General features: G+C 41.2%; 1 protein-coding gene across 1 annotated transcript in view; it reads right to left on the bottom strand.

The window, feature by feature from the left end:
• Positions 1 to 25,472, bottom strand: part of LRRIQ1 (leucine rich repeats and IQ motif containing 1) — a 267,121-nt gene that overhangs the window by 107,310 nt on the left and 134,339 nt on the right. The window contains exons 16-19 of the mRNA XM_073556994.1: positions 18,838 to 19,039; positions 16,699 to 16,818; positions 7,538 to 7,624; positions 4,786 to 4,910 (exon numbers count right to left, since the gene is read on the bottom strand). Of these exons, the coding sequence (XP_073413095.1) occupies positions 4,786 to 4,910; positions 7,538 to 7,624; positions 16,699 to 16,818; positions 18,838 to 19,039 (534 nt within the window). The remainder of the gene's footprint in view (positions 1 to 4,785; positions 4,911 to 7,537; positions 7,625 to 16,698; positions 16,819 to 18,837; positions 19,040 to 25,472) is intronic.

Here is a 25,472-nt window from a genome sequence, read left to right as displayed (position 1 = left end):
ATTTTACACCATTCATAGACTTAAAGCACACAGCACATCATGAATTACAAGAGCAGGTAATGCAATAACTCGTACTGCCTCAAAAATCAATAATATATGTTACAATATATTACAATGTTTGTAATTTTTTTCAGAGAAATCTACTTCTTTCTCTGCCATCACTCATTTTCAAATTTCTCAATTAATGGGCAAAACCAGCATTCAGTGACAGACCGACAGATTGTTACACTACTGAGATAAGAGATGACAGTTGCTTCTAAAAAGATTCTATGGAGAGCGGAGGAGAAGGAAGAAGATCAGCCCTCCTCCTTCCCCCACCTCTAGAGAGAACATTAGGGGCATCAACATACATCTCTTATCTCAGTAATGTAAAAATCTGTCTTCACTGAATACAGGTTTTACCCATAAACTTTACATTTTGATAATGACTAATCAGTCCTGGAAGAGGAAAGAAAAAGATTTCTCTGATAACATATATTACCGTTTCACCTTTTATTTCACCTTTATTATTGACTAGCTGAAGAGCTCAGTGTTGCCCGGGCATAGTAACTAACTGTGGTTAGTTATAACATATTATAATGATTATATCTATACACAGGGCGGGCCATTTATATGGATACACCTAAATAAAATGGGAATGGTTGTGACCCAGATCGGCGCACTGAGTTTGCAGAATGGGCAAAACAAAAATTGGAACAGGACCCTCAGTTTACACAGAACATGATGTTCAGTGATCAGGCAAACTTTTTTGGGTGGGCCATTTATATGGACAGACCTAAATAAAATGGGAATGGTGACAGTTTTCTTGCATAGGGTGTCTTGCATTGAAATCTGCTGCAATGACCCGAGTACTGCATTCACCAGACATCAACACAATTTCTATCCGCTCCTCACGTGTTAACCTCTGCGACATGTTAATGGCTGTAAACAAAGAGAAACTTGTAAATAACTCATGAAAGAATAGTTACATTAAAACCAAGCACACCATTGTTTTTCTTGTGAAATTCTCAATAAGTTTGATGTGTTACATGACCCTCTTCCCATTGAAAAAAATAAAGTTGAATGCAAAATGGCCAACTTCAAAATGGCCGCCATGGTCATTACCTATCTTGAAAAGTTTTTCCCCTCCCATATACTAATGTGCCACAAACAGGAAGTTGATCTCACCAACCGTTCTCATTTTATTTAGGTGTATCCATATAAATGGCCCACCCTGTATATATAAGGCTGAGTGTATAGCCCCACCGACTCCACATACCCATACTCACTCTAATATCCCACATCATCGCGTCAGCCAGAGCCACTGGACTACTACCCCTAATATCCCACATCATCCTGTCAGAGCCACCAGACTACTACCCCTAATATCCCAAGTCAACCCCTCAGCCAGAGCCACCGAAATACTACCACTAATATCCCACATCATCCCATCAGAGCCACCGGACTACTACCCCTAATATCCTACATCATCCCATCAGAGCCAATGGACTACCACCCCTAATATCCCACATCATCCCATTAGCCAGAGCCATCAGACTACTACCCCTAATATCCCACATCATCCCGTCAGCCAGAGCCATCAGACTACTACCCCTAATATCCCACATCATCCCGTCAGCCGGAGCCACCAGACTACTACCCCTAATATCCCATAACATTCCGTCAGCCAGAGCCACCAGACTACTACCCCTAATATCCCATAACATTCCGTCAGCCAGAGCCACCAGACTACTACCACTAATATCCCACATCATCCCGTCAGCCAGAGCCATCTGACTACTACCCCTAATATCTCTCATCATCCTATCAGCCAGAGCCACCAGACAACTACCACTAATATCTCACATCATCCCATCAGCCAGAGACACCGGACTGCTACCACTAATATCCCATAACATTCCGTCAGCCAGAGCCACCAGACAACTACCCCTAATATCCCACATCATCCCGTCAGAGCCACCAGACTAATACCACTAATAGCCCACATCATCCCGTCAGCAAGAGCTACAGGGCTACTAACCCTGATATCCCACATCATCCTGTCAGAGCCACAAGACTACTAACCCTAATATCCCACATCATCCCGTCAGATCCACCAGACTACTACCACTAATATCCCACATCATCCCATCAGCCAGAGCTAATGGGCTACTAACCCTAATATCCCACATCATCCCGTCAGATCCACCAGACTACTACCACTAATATCCCACATCATCCCATCAGCCAGAGCTAATGGGCTACTAACCCTAATATCCCACATCATCCCGTCAGAGCCACCAGACTACTACCACTAATATCCCACATCATCCTGTCAGAGCCACCGGACAACTACCCCTAATGTCACACATCATCCCGTCAGAGCCACTGGACTACTACCCCCAATATCCCATATCAACCCATCAGAGCCACTGGACTACTACCCCTAATATCCCACATCATCCCGTAAGACTACTACCACTACATTGTCAGGTTGGCGCTGTTATACCGAATAAAATGATACCTGGGTTAGAGAAATCCGTCTTGTGTTTCTTTTTTTAATCTGTGTTTGAATTTTTAAGTTAATGAGGATGCTTTATGCCAGACAAAGAGAAGTTCCTGATTCCGGGCTCCCCCTGCAATCTGTGTCAGAGGGTGGTCTTTGTCGACACTGTAATAATTTGTGTTATTTCCAGCTTTACAGATGGACGATAACACCATAGAAATGATAAGAATAATAGGCCTCAGTTTCCACAACTGTCTATAAGGAAAACTGTTGCTCATAGCAACCATTCACAGGTCAACTGTCATCTTTTAAACAGCTCTGGTGAAATGAAAGATGATTAGTGATTGGTTCCTATGGCCAACACAGGCAGTGTAACCTGTTGTGGTTAAAAAGATGTGCCTATGAAATATATATACACTGCTCAAAAAATAAAGGGAACACTAAAATACCACATTCTAGATATCTCTGAATGCAACATTCCAGTTGCAAATTTTTATTCATTGCATAGTGGAATGTGTTCAGAACAATAAAACATAACAATTATCAATGTAAATCAAAATGAATATCCCATGGAGGTCTGGATTTGGAATGATACTCAAAATGAAAGCGGAAAATCAAATTACAGGCTGATCCAACTTCAGTGGAAATGCCTCATGACAAGGAAAAGATGCTCAGTATTGTGCGTGGCCTCCACGTGCCTGTATGACCTCCCTACTCTACAACGCCTGGGCACGCTCCTGATGAGGCGGCGGATGGTCTCCTGAGGGATCCTCTCCCAAACCTCGACTAAAGCATCCACCAACTCCTGGACAGTCTGTGGTGCAATGTGACGTTGGTGGATGGAGCGAGACATGATGTCCCAGATGTACTCAATTGAATTCAGGTCTGGGTAACGGGCGGACCAGTCCATAGCTTCAATGCTTTCATCTTGCAGGAACTGCTGACACACTCCAGCCACATGAGGTCTGCCATTGTCCTGCATTAGGAGGAACCCAGGGCCAACTGCACCAGCATATGGTCTCACAAGGGGTCTGAGGATCTCATCTCGGTACCTAATGGCAGTCAGGCTACCTCTGGCGAGCACATGGAGGGCTGTGCGGCCCTCCATAGAAATGTCACCTCACACCATTACTGACCCACTGTCAAACCGGTCATGCTGAAGGATGTTGCAGGCAGCAGATCGCTCTCCACTGCATCTCCAGACTCTGTCACTTCTGTCACATGTGCTCAGTGTGAACCTGCTTTCATATGTGAACAGAACAGGGCGCCAGTGGCGAATTTGCCAATCCTGTTGTTCTGTAGCAAATGCCAAGCGTCCTGCACGGTGTTGGGCTGTGAGCACAATCCCCATCTGTGGACGTTGGGCACTCAGACCATCCTCATGGAGTCGGTTTCTAACCGTTTGTGCAGACACATGCACATTTGTGGCCTGCTGAAGGTAATTTTGCAGGGCTCTATCAGTGCTCCTCCTGTTCCTCCTTGCACAAAGGCAGAGGTAGCGGTCCTGCTCCTGGGTTGTTGTCCTGCTACAGCCCCCTCCATGTCTCCTGGTGTACTGGCCTGTCTCCTGGTAGCGCCTCCAGCCTCTGGACACTACGCTGACAGACACAGCAAACCTTCTTGCCACAGGTCGCGTTGATGTGCCATCCTGGATGAGCGGCACTACCTGAGCCACTTGTGTGGGTTGTAGAGTTCGTCTCATGCTACCACAAGTGTGAAAGCACAACCAACCTTCAAAAGTGACCAAAACATCAGCCAGAAAGCATTGGTACTGAGATGTGGTCTGTGGTCCCCACCTGCAGAACCACTCCTTTATTGAGGGTGTCTTGATAATTGGCAATAATTTCCATATGTTGTCTATTGCATTTGCACAGCAGCATGTGTAATTGATTGTCAATCAGTGTTGCTTCCTAAGTGGACAGTTTGATTTCACAGAAATTTGATTTACTTGGAGTTATATTCTGTTGTTTAAGTGTTCCCTGTATTTTTTTGAGAAGAGTATATATAAGATATTTTTATTTTATATATATATATATTAGATATTCATTATACGGGGTTTGCGTGTGGAGTGAGCGTGGCTATGTGGAGTGGGCGTGGCTTGATACACACACATACATACACTCATTTTTATATATATAGATTTATGCAATAAAAATGAATGTGATGGTTACTCTTTAAAAATTTAGTATTCGCCAAATGATATCGCTTAGCCTTCCTGGTCACCTACTGCATGTACTCACTTATCTTTGGCAACCTCAGTTCCCTTTAAGTGTTGATGTAATAATGTAAAATAATATTACCTGCTACCATGACTCTCTTTTTCATATCGTTGTCCTCTATCTAGTGCAGACACCTCAGAAACAGCCCAGGCTTCTTGTGGGAACCATGGCAAAGAGTATTCCCTGTCCTCTTTACAGATATATTTCTGTGAAAAGTTAAATAAAATTAAACCATTTGGTATACGTCTAAAAAGAGTAAAGTGTGTATAAAAAATGCACTGGAGGGCAGCATTAGGCCCAGTATCCATTTGATTGACAAATAAAGTTTGCTTTCTCATTGATGTCTATACTCATTTTCCGATGTTTTTTACACTCATTTCCCAATGTTCTCTATACCCATTTCCTGATGTTCTGTATACCCATTTACCGATGTTCTCTATACTCATTTCTCGATGTTCTCCATACCAATTTCCCATTGTTCTCTATACTCTTTTCCTGATGTTCTCTATACCCATTTCCCGATGTTCTCTCTACCCATTTCCCAATGTTCCCTCTACACATTTCCCAATGTTCTCTCTACCCATTTCCCAATGTTCTCTCTACCCATTTCCCAATGTTCTCTCTACCCATTTCCCAATGTTCTCTCTACCCATTTCCCAATGTTCTCTCTACCCATTTCCCAATGTTCTCTCTACCCTTTTCCCAATGTTCTCCATACCCATTTCCCAATGTTCTCTCTACCCATTTCCCAATGTTCTCCATACCCATTTCCCAATGTTCTCTCTACCCATTTCCCAATGTTCTCTCTACCCATTTCCCAATGTTCTCTCTACCCATTTCCCAATGTTCTCCATACCCATTTCCCAATGTTCTCTCTACCCATTTCCCAATGTTCTCCATACCCATTTCCCAATGTTCTCTCTACCCATTTCCCAATGTTCTCTCTACCCATTTCCCAATGTTCTCTCTACCCATTTCCCAATGTTCTCTCTACCCATTTCCCAATGTTCTCCATACCCATTTCCCAATGTTCTCTCTACCCATTTCCCAATGTTCTCCATACCCATTTCCCAATGTTCTCTCTACCCATTTCCCAATGTTCTCTCTACCCATTTCCCAATGTTCTCTCTACCCATTTCCCAATGTTCTCTGTTGTGAGTTCATTTTCCCCTTCACCGTTGATGTCTGATGAACTCCCTCTTCTGGTGAAGGAAGGTAGTGAGGCTGATTACCAAACACCTGATCTGGTAGATGATGACTGGGTAACAGGAAATTCTGACTGGATATAAGGCAGCCGACGCCCTTCTGAGTCGCTGGTGATTTCTCTGCTGGATTCTTGGAGACCAGTCTGATTCCTGCTTCCCAAAGATAAGTTTTTGCTCTGCTTTTGAACTTATTAGTTTTGTTTTGTTTACCTTGTTTTTTGGAGTTCAGCCATCCCCGGTCGGGGGGGTGCTGAGTTCCATTTTTGTCTCTGATCAGTTTGTCTCTTTGTTCTGTCTTCAGAATTTACCTGAGTGCTGATATAGTCTTTTTGAAGTCCTAGCAACTTCAGGGCCTGGTTTTTCTATCAGACGGTTGGGACATTTTTTGGTAGGGTTTTTTACGGATTGCAGACAGCAGCTTTTCTATCCTGTCCTTTTTAGTTAGCTTGGGCCCCATCGTTTGCTCAACCTATCTTTCTATCTGTGTTAGTGTTTTCATCTTGCTTCACCGTCATTATATGTTGGGGGCTGCCTATTGCTTTGGGGTCTGCTCTGGGGCAATTTAGATTGCCCCTTTCTTTCTTTAGGCCTATTTAGTTCTCCGGCTGTGATCGAGGGGTCTAGGGCATCGTAGGAACCCCCCACGGCTACTGTTAGTTGTTGTGGATAGGATCAGGGGTCTGCAATCCGATAGCTACCAACCTCTCCGGTTTTCTGGACATAGCTTGTATTTTTGTTTTTTCCTCCTTCGGTGACTCATTCATAACAGTTCTCTCTACTCATTTCCCAATGTTCTCTCTACCCATTTCCCAATGTTCTCTTTACCCATTTCCCAATGTTCTCCATACCCATTTCCCGATGTTCTCTACACTCTTTTCCCAGTGTTCTCTATACCCATTTTCCAATGTTCTCCATACCCATTTCCCAATGTTCTCCATACCCATTTCCCGATGTTCTCCATACCCATTTCCCAATGTTCTCTCTACCCTTTTCCCAATGTTCTCCATACCCATTTCCCAATGTTCTCTCTACCCATTTCCCAATGTTCTCCATAGCCATTTCCCAATGTTCTCTACACTCTTTTCCCAGTGTTCTCTATACCCATTTCCTTCTGTTCTGTATACTCATTTCCCGATGATCTCTACACTCTTTTCTCGATGTTCTCTTCACCCATTTCCCGATATTCTCTATACCCATTTCACGATGCTCTCTATACCCAATTCACGATGTTTTTTACTGGCATACAAAATATTAGTAAAATATAAAACATTAACATAAGTTAGAAAGTTCTAGGTACCATAAAGATACTCAGTTCTTAAAAGAAGATTTTTATATTGTTTGCAATGCTATATCAAACAGTGATTTCTCACACTGTGCCAGAAATGCAGCTGCCACATATCAGAAATGTGTTTTTTCACATTCTTCCTTTTCTTAACATTAAGCTACTGTGAAAGAGTGTTGAAAAAAATCCAAAATAAAGACAGAGATATAAAATACAAGAGAAATAGCAGCTGGGGAGAAAGAGTCAATGGCATCTTAAAACAGGTCAATAAATCACTACATTAATCACTGCGGCACAAAAAACCTCACTGATGATGAAAGGCTAAGACATCCCAATGACATGTTACCTTTGGTCGTTCTGGTTTACTGAAGATATGTAGCGCTCTAGAATGGGAAAGGGCAGGATCGACTACCCAGTCTTTTTCGAAAACATTCTTAAATAAATAAAAAAAAGTAAACACTTACAGATAAAAAAATACAGCAATGAGTAAACAATATGTTATATTACAGTATAAAAGTAAATTAACAAGACTATCTATTCTTAGAGATTACAGCAATTTACTTCGCATTCACAGATTTTTTAAACATGACGATACTTTCATGGAACTTTTCCGAATAATCTATCCTGGGTGTTTACATTAGATGTAATACTATATATGGCCAATATATGATTTGTAGCCTGTATTTTAACCAGTTTTCCCTTTTATGGGATCCACGTCTTAAATTGCAAATGTCTCTGAGATGGTGGGAGGAGAATAGCTGCTATGATCTCTATGATACATATCACAGCACATAGAGATTCCTGCAGTGCATAAATAATCAAGGTACACCTACATGCAGTTTTTGAAGGAACACAGGAGGGATATTGTTCCAAACATCTTAGACAACTAACCTCAGATATTCTGTCAATGTAGGCTTGTGCAAATCATTCTGTTTCTTCATGTAATCACAGACAAGATCTATAATCGGTTCTATGAGAGCCTAATCATTGATTTCACAATTACTTGTTCTTCTTTATTTGGAAGATAGTTCTCAATAGCTTTAGCTGTATGTTTGGGATCGTTATTATGTTGCAGAACAAATTTGGAGCCAATCAGATGCAACCCTAGTGGTATTTTATAATGGATATCCATCTGCCCATATTGCTTAGCATTGAGGACATCATTAATCTTGACAAAATCCCCAACTCTATTTGCTGAAATTCAGCCCAAAACTTACAAGGAACCTCCACCATACAAGGGGTATGGAAAGCATTCAGACCCCGTTAAATTTTTCACTCTTTGTTTCATTACAGCCATTTGGTAAAATCAAAAAAGTTCATTTTTTTTCTCATTAATGTAGACTCTGCACCCTATCTTGACTGAAAAAAAACAGAAATGTAGAAATTTTTGCAAATTTATTAAAAAATAAAAACTGAAACATCACATGATCATAAGTATTCAGACCCTTTGCTCAATATTGAGTAGAAGCACCCTTTTGAGCTAGTACAGCCATGAGTCTTCTTGGGAATGATGAGACAAGTTTTTCACGCCTGGATTTGGGGATACTCTGCCATTCTTCCTTGCAGATCCTCTCCAGTTCTGTCATGTTGGATGGTGAACGTTGGTGGACAGCCATTTTCAGGTCTCTCCAGAGATGCTCAATTCGGTTTAGGTCAGGGCTCTGGCTGGGCCAGTCAAGACTGGTCACAGAGTTGTTCTGAAGACACTCCTTTGTTATATTACCTGTGTGCTTAGGGACATTTTCTTGTTAGAAGGTGAACCTTCAGCGAAGTCTGAGGTCCAGAGGACTCTGGAACAGGTTTTCATCCAGAATATCTCTGTACTTGGCCGCATACATGTTTCCTTCAATTGCAACCAATCGTCCTGTCCCTGCAGCTGAAAAACAACCCCATAGCTTTATGCTGCCACCACTATGTTTCACTGTTGGGATTGTATTGGGCGGGTGATGAGCAGTGCCTGGTTTTCTCCACACGTACCGCTTAGAATTATCACCAAAAAGTTCTATCGTTGTCTTATCAGACCGGAGAATATTATTTCTCATAGTCTGGGAGTCCTTCATATGTTCTTTAGCAAACTCTATATGGGCTTTCATATGTCTTGCACTGAGGAGAGCCTTCCGTCGGGTCATTCTGCCAAAAAGGCCAGACTGGTGGAGGGCTGCAGTGATAGTTGACTTTGTGGAACTTTCTCCCATCTCCTTACTGCATCTGTGGAGCTCAGCCACAGTGATCTTGGGGTTCGTCTTTACCTCTCTCATCAAGGCTCTTCTCCCTTGATTGCTCAGTTTGGTTGGACGGCCAGGTCTAGGAAGACTTCTGGTGGTCCCAAACTTCTTCTATTTAAGGATTATGCAGGTCACTGTGCTCCTAGGAACCTTGAGTACTGCAGAAATTTGTTAGTAACTTTAGCCAGATGTGTGCCTTGCCACAACTCTGCCTCTGAGGTCATTGGCCAGTTCCTTTGACCTCATGATTCTCACTTGGTCTGACATGCACTGTGAGGTCTTATATAGACAGGTGTTTGCCTTTACAAATCAAGTCCTATCAGTTTAATTAAACACAGCTGAACTCCAATAAAGGAGTAGAACCATCTCAAGGAGGATCACAAGGAAATGGACAGCATGTAACATGAGTGTCTGAGCAAAGGGTCTGAATACTTATGACCATGTGATATTTCAGTTTTTCTTTTTTAATAAATTTGCAAAAATTTCTACATTTGTGATTTTTTTTCAGTCAAGATGTGATGCAGAGTGTACATTAATGAGAAAAAAATGAACTTTTTGACTTTATTAAATGGCTGCAATGAATCAAAGAGTGAAACATTTTAAAGGGGTCTGAATACTTTCCATACCCACTGTATGTCACTGTGCAGATACTCATTACTCAAGCACCCTAAACCAGCCCTTTAGTGAACAAACTGCCTTCTGTTACAACTAAATATTTTAAGTTTTGACTCATCCAGTCCAGAGCACCTGCTGACATTTTATTGCACCTCAGTTCTTATGTTTCCATGCAAAGTTGAGTCACTTGGGCTTGTGTCCATGCCGTGGATATGGCTTTTTAGCCACAATTCTTCCATTAAGTCCACTTTTGGCCTGACTATTTCAGAACAATAGACAGGCATAGCTGGGTCCCACTGCTTTTTGGCAGTTCTGAGCTGATGGCACTACAGGACATCTTCCTATTTTGAAGGGAATAAGCATGACGTGTCTTTGATCTGCTGCATTAAGTTTCTTCAGCTGACTAAAGTGACTTTTGTTCTAATATTGCCATTTTTTGGTATCCTCAATAATAAGAATACAGGCAGAAACATATCCATCATGCAAATACAATCAGGGAGGCGCCTAATTGACTACACATTTATTCTGCAACAGGCTACTGACTTCAAACATACAGCCAATGTCATTAAGAATTAACTTTGTCAAAGTGATGAAATGTCCCTCAAAGAGTCCTGATCTAAAAATCGTCGAGACTGTCTGGGATTATATGAAAAGACAGAAGGATTTTCACAAGCCTACATCCATACAAGAGCAGTGGTTAGTTCTCCAAGGTGATTGGGACAACCTCACTACCGAGTTCCTAGAAGAATTGTTGCTTTGGTACTTTACTGAAGGGAAGAGTCGAAAGGCCATATAACTCGGATGAGGATCACAAACCAATGCTCGGACTAACCATCGGCTCTCCTGACCAGAGCGTGACAGCTGCATAAAAATGCATGCTGACATGCTCGGTTCAGGACAGGTGATGGTCAGTTCGAGCATCACGTTGCAATCCTCATCCAAGTTAAATGGCTGTCTGACATTTCTCTAAGTCAAAAAGTGGCCACATCAAATACTGATTTGACTTAAACTTCTCTTTTGTTCACTCACTTTGCATTGTATCAATCGATAAAAATAAACTATCACTTCTATTTTTGAAAGCATTCTTACTTTTCACACGTACCTAAAACGTTTGCACAGTACTGTATATTCCTGATATTTTAAATTTGCCATTAGTTTATTAACCTCTTTTTGCCAACTTTTCCTCCGTTTTGGCTTCACGTTTGCTTTCTTAATACTAATATGTTATTTGACAATTATGTAAAAGTGATTCTTTTTTTTTACTTGGCTTGATTATTGGTGTTGTTTGTGTGTGTGTGTGTGTATACACAAGCACATACAGTCATGGCGGAAAGTGTGTTGGCACCCTTGAAAGTGTTCCAGATAATGAAGTATTTCTCCCAGAAAATTATTGCAATTACACATGTTTTGTTATATACGCTTATTTCCTTTATTTCCTCTGTGTATATTGGAACAACACAAAAAAAAAAATGAGGAAAAATGCAAATTTTACATAATTTTACACAAAACCCACAAAATGGGCAGGTCAAAGTTGCTGGCACCGTCAGCTTAATATTTGGTTGAGCACCTTTTGGAATACATAACTGCAATCAATCGCTTCCTATAACCATCAACAAGCTTCCTACACCTATCAACTTGAATTTGGACCACTCTTTGCAAACTGCTCCAGATCTCTCATATTTAAAGGGTGCTTTCTCCCAACAACAATTTTAAGATATCTCCGCAGGTGTTCAATGGGATTAAATCTGGATTCGTTGCTGGCCACTTTCGAAATCTCCAGCGCTTTGTTCCCATCCATTTCTGGGTGCTTTTTAAAGTATGAAAACAAGATTAGGATTCAGTGGCGCTTTGTGTGCAGCAGAGTGATTAAGCAGCAAATGCCAGGACACTTGTCACAAGGAGTGTAAACAAAGGGTAACTTAGACAAAATACAAAGGCATGCGCTTTAAAAACTCATGAAGCATTATTGGGGTCTATATATCTGCAGTAATGTTAGGTCAATTGACTCATTGGTCCACCCGCATGAAAAGTGAGTAGTCCAGAGAAAAATATAATCCAAATTTTAGGCACCAGAAATTGAGCTTTTTAAAACAATACCTGTGGCAGTGATATAGTTAACGTCCTCCTTCCAATACGCGAGGTAGCGAAGAGTAGCACTGTGGGTGTCAGCATGCAAGATAAGACGAGGAGACGTATACTCGTGGGATGCAAGGGCAGTCCCGGCCGGTGACTGCCGCTTGTCAGTATAGCTCAGATTAGACCACAGCCATGAGTATTGCAGCATGCTCCAGGCGTCTGTTGGTTCCACTGACTGACCAGGACCTTCGTGACGTCAGTGAGCACGTGACTTCACCGGCTCCTTTGATTACTGATTGCGGCAGGGACCAGAACAATTCCAACGCGTTTCAAAGACCAACTGTCTTCTTCCTCAGGGATGGCCCCCACACAATGAGAGGATTATTTACGGAGTCCCGTCGTTTTCAGGAATTGCTACCCAATTTTCTTATTAAAAACCAAACAGTTCGATCTCACTATTTAACCCTTTTGGCATCAGAGTGTCCAAAGTGAACATCCATCTGCTTTCCGCACGTGACATTAATTTTATGAGGTTGCCTTTCCGCATTTGTGGCTTTATATGTTCGACCCCCATAAAGGTCATGTTACTTATGGATCCTCCATGACACTCTGCAAAGTGTTTGGATAAAGGGTGGCCCAGGAATTTTTTCTTTATATTTCTTATGTGTTCATTAATCCTGGTCTGCAGTGATCTTTTGGTACGCCCTACATATACCTTATCACAAGGGCATCTGATAATATAAATAACACTTTCCGTTGTGCATGAAATATAATTCGATATTTCATATTTATTGGCATTATTTCCCCCCATAACCCATTGTTGTTTGGGGCTCCTGGTTAATTGGCATGCCCTGCATTTTCTACAGGGAAAGAAACCTTTAACATTGTTTGCAAAAGATAATGTAGGTTCCTTTGGGCACCATATGCCCCCACCATACAACAAAAAAATTGCCCAAAGGAACCTACATTATCTTTTGAAAAGAACGTTAAAGTTTTCTTTCCCTGTAGAAAATGCAGGGCATGCCAATTAACCAGGAGCCCCAAACAACAATGGGTTATGGGGGAAATAATGCCAATAAATATGAAATATCGAATTATATTTCATGCACAACGGAAAGTGTTATTTATACTATCAGATGCCGTTGTGATAAGGTATATGTAGGGCGTACCAAAAGATCACTGCAGACCAGGATTAATGAACACATAAGGAATATAAAGAAAAAATTCCTGGGCCACCCTTTATCCAAACACTTTGCAGAGTGTCATGGAGGATCCATAAGTAACATGACCTTTATGGGGGTCGAACATATAAAGCCACAAATGCGGAAAGGCAACCGCATAAAATTAATGTCACGTGCGGAAAGCAGATGGATGTTCACTTTGGACACTCTGATGCCGAAAGGGTTAAATAGTGAGATCGAACTGTTTGGTTTTTAATAAGCAAATTGGGTAGCAATTCCTGAAAACGGTGGGACTCCATAAATAATCCTCTTATTGTGTGGCAGCCATCCCTGAGGAAGAAGACAGTTGGTCTTTGAAACGCTTCAGGAAGTCAGTAAAAAGTAGTTAGGAGTGTTCAAATCAAGAAAAAGAAAATGATAAGGGTGCCCATACTTTTGCACCGGTCAAATTTTGTTTAAATGCAGATTGCACATTTTCTGTTAGTACAATAAACCTCATTTGAATCCAGAAATATAACTGAGTCCATCAGTTATTAGATATATGAAACTGAAATAGCTGTTGCAAAAAACAAAATTGTTATAAAGAAAAAAGGTTAACATTAATAGGGGTGCCCAAACTTTAACATATGACTGTATAAGATGCTTCCCTGCTATGGGTATCTTAGGAGGTGTGCGCTGGCCATTTAAGAAGAGAATCGCACGTGCGCACTAGAAATGCCGACGGGAAACCAGAGGACTAGGAAAAACACCAAATAACACACCGCGTGGCCAGGGGGTATGTTGGCGCCTCTGCATGAAGGGGGAAATGGAACCATGCAGAGGCATTGGCATTAACCTTACATCTTTATGGATGCACATGGCTAATATGACAACCAATTGGTATCCTGTTGCAGAATGGTGGGGAGAATGATACCACACCATCTGACCAGGGTTAAAGGATTAAACTGCTAAGACTGGAGCTATCTCTCTCCGTGAAAATTAGTAAAGCGTGTCAGCTGTACGCATATATAGCCAGTTTCTATCTTGTATAGAGTGGGCTCAGTTCCTGAAATCTCCCCATATGTGCGCATTCAATATCCAGCTCCCATCTTGCATAGAGTGGGCTCAGTTCCTGAAATCTCTCCATATGTGCGCATTCGATATCCAGCTCCCATCTTGCATAGAGTGGGCTCAGTTCCTGAAATCTCCCCATATGTGCGCATTCGATAACCAGCTCCCATCTTGCATAGAGTGGGCTCAGTTCGTGAACTCTCTCCATATATGCGCATCTGATAGTGCCAGCTCCCATCTTGTATAGAGTGAGCTCAGTTCCTGAACTCGCTCCATATACAGAGAACGAAATAATTATTTGACCCCTTGCTGATTTTGCAAGTTTGCCCACTGACAAAGACATGAACAGTCAGGAACTGAGCCCACTCTATACAAGATGGGAGCTGGTTATTGGATGCGCAAACAGTGAAGGAAATAATTATTTAATCCCTTGCTGATTTTGTAAGTTTGCCCACTGACAAAGACATGAACAGTCTATAATTTTAAGGGTAGGTTAATTTTAACATTGAGAGATAGAACATCAAAGATAAAATCCAGAAAATCACATTGTATAAATTATATAAATTTGCATTTTGCAGTGAGAAATAAGTATTTGATCCCCTACCAACTATTAAGAGCGCTGTGTAATTAATGGCGCTAAATAAATGAGTAAAAATAAATAAATAAATAGTTCTGGCTCCTACAGACAAGTTAGATGCTCCTAATCAACTCGTTACCTGCATTAAATAGACACCTTTATGAAAGACTCCTGTCCACAGACTCAATTAATCAGTCAGACTCTAACCTCTACAACATGGGCAAGACCAAAGAGCTTTATAAGGATGTCAGGGAAACGTTATAGATCTTCACAAAGCTGGAATGGGCTACAAAATCATAAGTAAGACACTGGGCAAGAAGGAGACAATGGTTGATGCAATAGTAAGAAAATGTAAGAAATACCAAATTACTGTCAATCAACATAGATCTGGGGCACCATACAAAATATCACCTCGTGGGGTATCCTTGATCATGAGGAAGGGGAGACATAAGCCTAAAACTACAAGGGGGGAACTTGTTAATGATCTCTTCACCAAGAAAACCACTGGAAACACATTACGCTGTAAAGGTTTAAAATCCTGCAGTGCCCGCAAGGTCCCCCTGCTCAAGAAGGCACATGTGCAGGCCCGTCTGAAGTTTGCCAATGAACATATGGATGATTCTGTGAGTGATTGGGAGAAGGTGATGTGGTCAGATGAGATAAAAATTGAGCTGTTTGGCATTAACTTAACTCGCCGTGTTTGGAGGAAGAGAAATGCTGCATGCTGCCTATGACCCAAAGAACACCATCCCCACTGTCAAGCATGGAGGTGGAAACATGTTTTGGGGTTGTTTCTCTGTTAAGGGCACAGGACTACTTCACCGAATCAATGGGAGAATGGATGGAGCCATGTACCGTAAAATCCTGAGTGACAACCTCCTTCCCTCTGCTAGGACATTAAAAATTGGTTGTGGCTGGGTCTTCCAGCAAGACAGTGACCCAAAACTTACAGCCAAGGCAACAAAGGAGTGTCTCAAAAAGAAGCACATTAAGGTCTTGGAGTGGCCTAGCCAGTCTCCAGACCTTAATCCCATAGAAAAGTTATGGAGGGAGTTGAGTTCCGAGTTGCCAAGTGACAGCCTCAAAATCTTGATTGATTTAGAGATGATCTGCAAAGAGGAGTGGACCAAAATTCCTCCTGACAATGTGAGCAAACCTCATCATCAACTACAAAAAAGTCTGACTGCTGTGCTTGCCAACAAGGGTTTTGACACCAATTATTAAGTCTTGTTTGCCAGAGGGATCAAATACTTATTATTCACTGCAAAATGCAAATAAATTTATATAATTTATACAATGTGATTTTCTGGATTTTATTTTTGATATTCCATCTCTCAGTGTTAAAATTAACCTACCCTTAAAATTATAGTCTGTTCATGTCTTTGTCAGTGGGCAAACTTACAAAATCAGTAAGGGATTAAATAGTTATTTCCTTCACTGTGTGCGCATCCGATAACCAGCTCCCATCTTGTATAGAGTGGGTGCAGTTCCTGAACTCTTTATATATGCGTATCTGATAACCAGCTCTCATCTTGTATAGAGTAGGCTCAGTTCCTGAACTCTCCCCATATGTGTGCATTCAATGACCAGTTCCCACATTGTATAGACAGATTTTAGCTACTGAGCTCATGCTATATGTGCTCATCCAATATTTAGAGGTTAATAAACAAGAGGTAAATTTATTAAAACACTGATATCACAATTAATACTGATCATGCTAGATGTTTTTAAAAATATATATATTTAGGACAAACATCTATTTTGATTACTTGACATTCCTTACTTCATCAAATGTAAACTCATCCAAATTCACTTCTTCAAAGTCATCTTCCAACTCTTCTCTATCAATACCAGCAAAAGCAGCAGCTAATTTTTTTCGGAAAAAGAATCCTTTCCAAGCTGCCTGAAAAAAAAAAAAAGAAGTCAACAGATGTCATAAAAAAATCGTAGATCATCTGCAAATACAGATTCACAATGTCATCCCATTAGGCAGATAAAACATCTCGGAGCTTTGTTTAATAGCTCAATGATCTGTTTTCTGAACTTTATGTGACATCTAAAACTACAAGACAAATTAAATGCCTGCATGTGTCTGAGGCTAAGAATACCCAAGAGGGTCTCTTCAAGTAAGCAGAAAGGAATTCTTGAACTCCCCTCACTGCATGCAGCTTGGGTCAACTAATTAATAATTTGACAATTCCTTTAGGGTGTTTAAGAGCCTCTGGGAAGAGATGATACAAAGAGAAAGCAAAGTGTGTACTTGCAACCTTTAACATCCAAATTAGTGCGACTCAAACAACCTCTTGTCTAAAACTTGTAGGGTTAGAGTGTCTGGCTATTTATAGAACTGAGCTACGGGCAGATTTCGGCTATTCGGCATACATCGGAGGCATCCTTTTTATTCTTTAAAAATAAACCGTGACAAAAGAAACGTGCCACTTGTAAATAGGACCATTGTTGTGTTCATAAAAGAAATAAAAACACAGCATCTAACACAATTCACAAAAAAATCCCAAGAATGGCAACGATCCAACGGTCAATATGCGGGCAAGAAAAGAGCAACCGAGCCAAGTGCTCTCCTCTATCTCTTAGTTCAAGACAGTCAATTAAGTCTGTAGGTAAAAAAGGTTCATGTATGAAAAAAGTGATAAAAACAAATAAAAAGGGAAAAGAACAGATTGTAAACTCTTTACCTTATACAAATTATCAGGGGCTAGTTACATGATCAGGGTATTCTAACCATATACATTCAAATGTCTGATGGGTCCTTGCTTACTGGTAGATCGGAGATCCCTTTTGGGCATGAAAAGTTGGCCACAAAAGAAAGAACAAGGGGAGTACATCCATAGTAGTCTCTAGGAGCTATGAACATGGCTTTTGACATAAAGAACTTGACATCATTTCTTACTGCCAGCACCAACCATAACGCCTTGTCAACGGAATTATCTAATTCTAGATGGCAGCCCAGTGGCCAATATTTTTTATTTTACTACATGTGTAGAAGCTTGATTAAATGCATAAATTGTAGTATTTCAGGGAAACCATTCAGATAAATGAAACACATGGTCAGGTCAAGTCCACTATAATTGGAACTGCTCTTACAAAGCGACTTATGGCTCTAGCTCATAGATGGGAGGTAATTTATTTTACTTTTTTCCTTATGGCATCCTTGGTAACGTTGAACACCAGCATCTTATCCTGTAGTACTACATCTTCAGTGCAAGCCCATATACATGATGTAGTATGATCTACTGCCAAGGGGCTAAAATAACAAAATACCTAAAAAAAAGTCCTGCTAGCATTACATAAAGCTATTTGTGCTATAAGGTTCCAGAATAAAGGAATATTGCAAGGTGAAATAGAATTTCTAATTTTAAATAAAAAAGTAAAAAAGTTAATATCCACCCGACCATCCCCCCTTTTCATTTACAGTCACTGAAACCTAAATAAAAAACACTAAAGGGTTGGAGAGGTGAGAGCTTCTAACTGTGAAACAAGGCACTGTCAGGTGGCACAGATAAATGCAGTCAGCAACAACACTGCTGCCCACAGCTTCTATCACCATGGATGCAGTACATCTTCAGAAGGGGATGATACAAGAAACTGTAGTAAGTAATTGCAGTGCCGCCCTGTGATGACATCCTGTTCCAGGAGCGATAGAGGCTGTAGAGAAGCGAGTGCAGCGCCAGCCTCCTATGTCGCCAAACAAAGCGTCACAAAAAGTGAAGTAAATAAAACACAAGTAGGGATTAGATTGGGAGAAGGGTAGTGTATTGTATAATAAAGCTAATTACAAAAGCAGTTAGAGTGTAAAGATAGACATTTAGAACATTCAGGTGCTGGACCACCCCTTTAATATTTTATATTACATTACCTTTACATTATGTTTTATTATAAAATATATTTATTATATTAAATTTACCTGTATAACTGTAGCAGCTTGCTGTTTGACCTCTGATGTATTGAAATTTGAACATTTCTTCTTATGCCAGGATTTTTTTCTGTTGTAATAATGACGCCATGCTGTCTGTATAACAGAGGCAGCCTCATGAAGCTTTGTATAATATTGGATATCTCTCCGGATTACATACCCTCGCCAGTGAGATTGGAGAAGAACTGCAGCACTTGTGTGAAAAGACAAGTCATGAATATGAAAATCAGAAATCATCCAATACATAATTTCATATTTAATTATAGAATTTTTTTTATTTTAATTTGTGAGCCAAAGTTGTAAGAAAGGGTTTTACTGGATGCTTAGGATAGGCAATCAATATTAGATCAGTGAGTGTCTGATCAGATGTATGATGTGGCTGCAAGACTAGTAGCAATTGTGCAAGAAATTGCAGCATTGTCACATTCACTAAGAACAGACCATCAATAATGTGATCCCAGAAAACCTCTTTAAATGGACACATCTTTTTGCTGTTTTCAGCTTATCAAACTACAGAAATAAAATACCGTAGTTATCACCGGAAAAAACTGCAGGTAGGAAAATATAGCTTATCATATAGGTACTGATGGGGTGCCCATGTGAAAGGGGCTTTAGAGCTCAGCGCTCGCTACATGCAGTAGATGTATCTAACAGCAGTGGCTGGAGCTGATCTTCAACTGCTGCTGTTAACCATTTAAATGCTGCTGTCCATTTAAAAGATGCAATAGCACCTTTTGGTGCCCCGTTACGAGATTGTAGAACACAAATGGATTACAATAGCAGCTGGAGACCTACTAAAGGCCCTTGTTGCTGCTATCTTGATATTACTGTGGTGCTCAGATACGTGTTGTAGTGTTGCAGTATATAGCATAAGCAATCAGACAAAAGCAGCTAAAAATTAAAAAAAAAAATAATAAAATATGAATTTTTTTATCAATTATTGTTTAATGTAAAAATGATTTGTTAGCTTTTATATTATGACCTATTTTCAAAAGGTATTGATATTGAAAGAAATTGTTTAACAGTCGTTTCATTATTTTAAAGGATTTGTCTGGCTGTGGTGTTGCCGCTCACTGTAGACTTTACCTCACTGTCCCTAAAAACCTACAAAAAATTCACCTATCAACAGCCAATGTAGCATAAAGAATGAGGCGACACAAAAAAATGAGTCACATAACCAAACCCAGTGGTGATAAAGAGCCCTACTCACAGCATATAAATCAATGTCTATATGTGCATATATGCATAACTAATGATGTAACAGGTCACAATGGACATACCCAATGCACACATTTACTTAAAATTGGAAGACATCACTAGTTCGCATAGTTTGATGAAAAAGCATAAATTGCAATAAAAAGGACTACTGAAGAAAGAGAAAAATATATACTTCCCTTTAAAGAAGTTGTCCACTAGTTGGGCAGTTTCTTCTCATACCCCTCACTCGACTACCTCAAAAATAATAAAGCTTATACTCACCTACGGTGCTGGCACCATTCACGCGGTGTCGGCACTCCATCTCCCCGGGCTCCCATGATGTTGTTGTGACACATGGGCCTGGCCTGGCGCCCAATCAGGGCTGACAGGCGTTCACATGTGCCCACTACTAAAGGGAATGAGTATTCACTGCATTCCACGCCTATGAGAGTGGAAAGCAGTGAATATTCATTGCCTTATGTAGCGAGTATACTTGATCGCCCGGCAGCTGCAGGAAGCCAGCTGCTGCGGCTAACAGCGTGTCCACTATTAAAGAGAAATGAATATTCACTGCTTGTCCACTCCCATGAGCATGGAATGCAGTGAATATTCATTGCTCTTTAGCAGCGGGCACTGGAGTTAGCTGCAGCAGCCGGCTACTGCCTCCTTAGCACTTAAATAAAAAAAAAAAAAACTATACATGTTTGGTATCTGCATACATGTACTGACCTGGAGAATAATATTGCCAGGTCAGTTTTATCTTAAAGTGAACATGTTAAATAAAAATGAAAAAAAAAATTGTGGAAATACACTTTTTTTTTGCAATTTCATCGCACTTGTAATTTTTTCCTGTTTTCCAGTACACTATATGGTAAAATCAATGGTGTCATTGAAAAGTACAAGTCAACCTGCAAGAAATAAAGCCCTCATACGGCCACATTGACATAAAATTTAAAAAGTTACGGGTCATGGAAGAAGGGGAGGAAAAAGTTGAAGACAGCAGCTCAGTAGGACTTTTTACAGGCAGTGCTCCTTAGGTAATAAGATTGTGAGTAGCTGTCCAGGAGAAACAAAACAAAAAAAGGAACATCTCAAAAGTACCATCTAAGAGAGGTAGTAAACCTATAAGTCAATGTCAGAACCTTTAATGATGATTGCAGAATAATAGTAAATTCCAAAACTGAAGGTAATTTACATATTCTATAAGAGAGCCAATTTGCATACTTTTCTCCCATAAAAATTTACCTCTATGATGGCATACTCAGATGCACCAACAATTTCATTTCGTTCAAGGGATCGGCGTAGGTTAACAATAACTTTATTTATAAATTGCCTTAGGCAAATACAGTTGTGGCCAAAAGTACTGACACCTCTGCAATTCTGTCAGATAATACTCAGTTTCTTCCTGAAAATGATTGCAAACACAAATTCTTTGGTATTATTATCTTCATTTAATTTGTCTTAAATGAAAAAACACAAAAGAGAATGAAGCAAAAAGCAAAACATTGATCATTTCACACAAAACTCCAAAAATGGGCCAGACAAAAGTATTGGAACTCTCAGCCGAATACTTGGTTGCACAACCTTTAGCCAAAATAACTGCGACCAACCGCTTCCGGTAACTATCAATGAGTTTCTTACAATGCTCTGCTGGAATTTTAGCCCATTCTTCTTTGGCAAACTGCTCCAGGTCCCTGATATTTGAAGGGTGCCATCTCCAAACTGCCATTTTTAGATCTCTCCACAGGTGTTCTATGGGATTCAGGTCTGGACTCATTGCTGACCACCTTAGAAGTCTGAAGTGCTTTCTCCCAAACCATTTTCTAGTGCTTTTTGAAGTGTGTTTTGGGTCATTGTCCCGCTGGAAGACCCATGACCTCTGAGGGAGACCCAGCTTTCTCACACTGGGCCCTACATTATGCTGCAAAATTTGTTGGTAGTCTTCAGACTTCATAATGCCATGCACACGGTCAAGCAGTCCAGTGCCAGAGGCAGCAAAGCAACCCCAAAACATCAGGGAACCTCCGCCATGTTTGACTGTAGGGACCGTGTTCTTTTCTTTGAATGCCTCTTTTTTTCTCCTGTAAACTCTATGTTGATGCCTTTGCCCAAAAAGCTCTACTTTTGTCTCATCTGACCAGAGAACATTCTTCCAAAATGTTTTAGGCTTTTTCAGGTAAGTTTTGGCAAACTCCAGCCTGGCTTTTTTATGTCTCGGGGTAAGAAGTGGGGTCTTCCTGGGTCTCCTACCATACAGTCCCTGTTCATTCAGACGCCGACGGATAGTACGGGTTGACACTGATGTACCCTCGTACTGCAGGGCAGCTTGAACTTGTTTGGATTTAAGTCGAGGTTCTTTATCCAACATCCGCACAATCTTGCGTTGAAACCTCTTGTCAATTTTTCTTTTCCGTCCACATCTAGGGAGGTTAGCCACAGTGCCATGGGCTTTAAACTTCTTGATGACACTGCGCACGGTAGACACAGGAACATTCAGGTCTTTGGAGATGGACTTGTAGCCTTGAGATTGCTCATGCTTCCTCACAATTTGGTTTCTCAAGTCCTCAGACAGTTCTTTGGTCTTCTTTCTTTTCTCCATGCTCAATGTGGTACACACAAGGACACAGGACAGAGGTTGAGTCAACTTTAATCCATGTCAACTGGCTGCAAGTGTGATTTAGTTATTGCCAACACCTGTTAGGTGCCACAGGTAAGTTACAGGTGCTGTTAATTACACAAATTAGAGAAGCATCACATGATTTTTCGAACAGTGCCAATACTTTTGTCCACCCTCTTTTTTATGTTTGGTGTGGAATTATATCCAATTTGGCTTTAGGACAATTCTTTTTGTGTTTTTTCATTTAAGACAAATTAAGTATTATCTGACACAATTGCAGGGGTGTCAATACTTTTGGCCACAACTGTAGATATTGAGCTTTAGCTAGTGAGAAAAACTGGAACAGCACAGTGAAGGAATAACCAAGAAAATCAATTGCTAATTAGTAGAGTTGAGCGAAACGGGTCGAGCAATTTCAAAAGTCGCCGACTTTTGGCAAAGTCGGGTTTCATGAAACGAAACCCGACCCTAGGATGAGGTCGGCCACGAGGTCGGCGACTTATGCGCCAAAGTCGCGTTTCAAAAGTTTGTTTAGCGCTCTTTTTCAGCCAATCAGGATCCACGGACACTGTGGGCAACGTGATGACATAGGCAGGGGTCACCACCATCTTTCAGAAGGGCATGCAAGTGATTGGCTTGCTTTGGTGGGCGTCACAGGGGTTATAAAAGGGCGTGCACGCCGACCGCCATCTTACTTCTGCCGATCTTAGCATAGGGAGAGGTTGCTGATTCTGTAGGGAGAGCGTTAGGCAGGGAAGAAGAAAAAAAAACTGCTTCTGCTGCTAGCGATTTTGCCTGTGCAACACACCAGTCACTGTGTGTGCAGTGCAAGGGGAGGCTATATTGTGGTGGATCAGCGGTGTTGGTTGTTAGGCTGCCTTCTAAGGCTTCCTGACAGCTGCATTGCTGTTTCCCCACTGCTCTGCAAACTGCTTTTTTAAAAGCAATCCCAATTTTTTTTTTTGTCCTGCTGAGGTACTGAGCGTGCATTTATTCACACCATACAGCGGTGTACGCTCCTCACACAGTACCGTGTAATGGCTGTTATCACAGCCACAGTGAAGCTATCTGTGTGTCACTGTGGAATAATAAGTGGAGGACTTGTTCCGTTCTTACAGACCTACACTCTAGGGAGATTCCTATTCTGCCCAATTCTACAATTCACTTTTTTCACACCTGTGCCATCGAGCCTGTGACATAGCGCTCTGATATTCAGTGGGCCTCACACAATCCAAGTGTCCAGTGTCCACAAGTGTCTGCAGAAATTCAAAATCTCCCTTATCCTATAGTCACTTTTTTCACACCTGTGCCATCGAGCCTGTGACATAGCGCTCTGATATTCAGTGGGCCTCACACAATCCAAAAGTGTCCAGTGTCTACAAGTGTCTGCAGAAATTCAAAATCTCCCTTATCCTATAGTCACTTTTTTCACACCTGCTGCATCGAGCCTGTGACATAGCGCTCTGATATTCAGTGGGCCTCACACAATCCAAGTGTCCAGTTTCCACAAGTGTCTGCAGAAATTCAAAATCTCCCTTATCCTGTAGTCACTTTTTTCACACCTGTGCCATCGAGCCTGTGACATAGCGCTCTGATATTCAGTGGGCCTCACACAATCCAAAAGTGTCCAGTGTCCACAAGTGTCTGCAGAAATTAAAAATCTCCCTTATCCTGTAGTCACTTTTTTCACACCTGCTGCATCGAGCCTGTGACATAGCGCTCTGATATTCAGTGGGCCTCACACAATCCAAGTGTCCAGTGTCCACAAGTGTCTGCAGAAATTCAAAATCTCCCTTATCCTGTAGTCACTTTTTTCACACCTGTGCCATCGAGCCTGTGACATAGCGCTCTGATATTCAGTGGGCCTCACACAATCCAAGTGTCCAGTGTCCACAAGTGTCTGCAGAAATTCAAAATCTCCCTTATCCTGTAGTCACTTTTTTCACACCTGTGCCATCGAGCCTGTGACATAGCGCTCTGATATTCAGTGGGCCTCACACAATCCAAGTGTCCAGTGTCCACAAGTGTCTGCAGAAATTCAAAATCTCCCTTATCCTGTAGTCACTTTTTTCACACCTGCTGCATCGAGCCTGTGACATAGCGCTCTGATATTCAGTGGGCCTCACACAATCCAAGTGTCCAGTGTCCACAAGTGTCTGCAGAAAATCTAAATCTCCCCTGTCCTATAGACACATTGTACCTTGTTTTACATTACTATATAGTTTGTTGGATTTTGTCTACATTTCTACCAAAAATGAGGAAGGCTGGTGGAAGAGGCCGTTGAATTGGGCGGGGGTTGGCAGCTGGTAATGATGGTGTTGGTGGTGGATCTGATGGTAGTGGCAAAAGCAAAATAGGACCGAATGCAGGAGGTGTTGAGCCTGCGTCATCGTCTGGCTCCATAAGGCTTCGAAGGCTTAGTTTTCTAGGAGTTGGCAAACCGCTTTTAACGCCAGAGCATCAGGAAAAAGTTTTGTCTTACATTGCTGACTCAGCCTCCAGCTCTATCGCCTCCTCTTCTGAAGTTGTAAAAAGTAAAAGCACTGAGTCGTCATTGGAGGCTCATGTTCATGAACCACACCTTTCCTTGTGTCCTTCACCCCAACCAAGATTGAAGGATGACGCAGGCCATACTACTGATTACTCCATGGAGCTGTTTTCACATACCATGCCTGGATTATCAAGTGAAATGGTGAATTACCCAGGCCAAGATGAATCTGACATGGAGTGCACTGATGCACAGCCGCTGATAGATGATTCTGCTGGTACATTCACTCAGAGCACTACATTGTCCTCGCAGTGTACAGAGCCA

Source organism: Dendrobates tinctorius, unplaced genomic scaffold (genome assembly GCF_039654945.1).
Source record: "Dendrobates tinctorius isolate UK_male_01 unplaced genomic scaffold, ASM3965494v1 ptg000241l, whole genome shotgun sequence".
Taxonomy (NCBI): Eukaryota; Metazoa; Chordata; class Amphibia; order Anura; family Dendrobatidae; genus Dendrobates; species Dendrobates tinctorius.
This window is presented reverse-complemented; position numbering and strand designations above follow the sequence as displayed.